Source organism: Limulus polyphemus, unplaced genomic scaffold (genome assembly GCF_000517525.1).
Source record: "Limulus polyphemus unplaced genomic scaffold, Limulus_polyphemus-2.1.2 Scaffold5920, whole genome shotgun sequence".
Lineage (NCBI taxonomy): Eukaryota > Metazoa > Arthropoda > Merostomata > Xiphosura > Limulidae > Limulus > Limulus polyphemus.
This window is the reverse complement of record NW_013671530.1, coordinates 10,593-11,873: the sequence shown is the minus strand read 5'-3', so window position 1 is coordinate 11,873 and position 1,281 is coordinate 10,593. Positions and strand designations below refer to the sequence as shown.

Genomic DNA, 1,281 nt, shown 5'->3' with positions numbered 1-1,281 from the left:
GTAACGTTTTTCTCTTAAGTTCTGGATATCAGACGTGGCAATTAAGTTCTGGATATCAGACGTGGCAATAGAGAAAAACGTTACTGTTCTGGATATCAGACGTGGCAATAGACAAAACTTTACTTAGTTCTGGATATCAGACGTGGCAATATAGAAAAACGTTACTTTGTTCTGGATATCAGACGTGGCAATAGAGAAAAACGTAACTTAGTTCTGGATATCAGACGTGGCAATAGACAAAACTTTACGTAAAGTTTTGTCTATTGCCACGTCTGATATCCAAAACTTAGTAACGTTTTTGTCTATTGCCACGTCTGATGTACAGTTTGTAACTGAGAGATGTCATCAACATTTAAGACTTGACCTGTTCGTGTTTTTAACACGTTTTAAAATAATAGAGGTCATCTATAAATATATTTACTATATGTTCTTCAGAAAATGAAATAATAAAAACAGTAATAAAACCATTAATAAGTCATATCACCTCGTCTACAACATTGGCCTCTACACTCATCTGATATCCCAAGTGACTGACTGACAGGTCGAAGATGTTAGGAAAAGGGAGTTCTGAAAAACGATATAAAAATACACAATAAGACCACAATAAAATAACAATTATAAGTAAAACACGAATAGTGTAGTCTGATCTGTTTGTCGTTAAGCACAAAGATACACAAAGGGCTATCTATGCTGTGTCCACCACGAGTATCGAAACCCGGTTTTTAGCGTTATAAGTCCGCAGACTGAGCCGCTAGACGGCGCAGACGACTGCCTTAAAGATTTCGATACCTGCAAACAGTGAAATCAGCAAAAGGAATAAATTTTAAATTTACTTGTTTGTGTCTGTGCACAAAACCGTAAAGTAAAGTATATTCATAAAAATTAGATAATTCATTATTCCCCATTCTATAGTAAATGTAATACTGATAATTGTTTGTTGAATGTATTACAATCCCCATTCTATAGTAAATGTAATAATGATAATTGTTTGTTGAATGTAATGCAATCCCCATTCTATAGTAAATGTAATACTGATAATTGTTTGTTGAATGTAATGCAATCCCCATTCTATAGTAAATATAATAATGATAATTGTTTGTTAAATGTATTACAATCCCCATTCTATAGTAAATGTAATACTGATAATTGTTTGTTGAATGTAATGCAATCCCCATTCTATAGTAAATGTATTACTGATAATTGTTTGTTGAATGTAATGCAATCCCCATTCTATAGTAAATGTATTACTGATAATTGTTTGTTAAATGTATTACAATCCCC

The 1,281-nt window shown here is 32.6% G+C and overlaps 1 protein-coding gene across 1 annotated transcript in view; it reads right to left on the bottom strand.

Moving 5' to 3' along the window:
• Positions 1–1,281, bottom strand: part of LOC106473142 — a 26,979-nt gene that overhangs the window by 19,646 nt on the left and 6,052 nt on the right. The window contains exon 3 of the mRNA XM_013933822.2: positions 485–567. Coding sequence (XP_013789276.1) covers positions 485–567 — 83 coding nt within the window. The remainder of the gene's footprint in view (positions 1–484; positions 568–1,281) is intronic.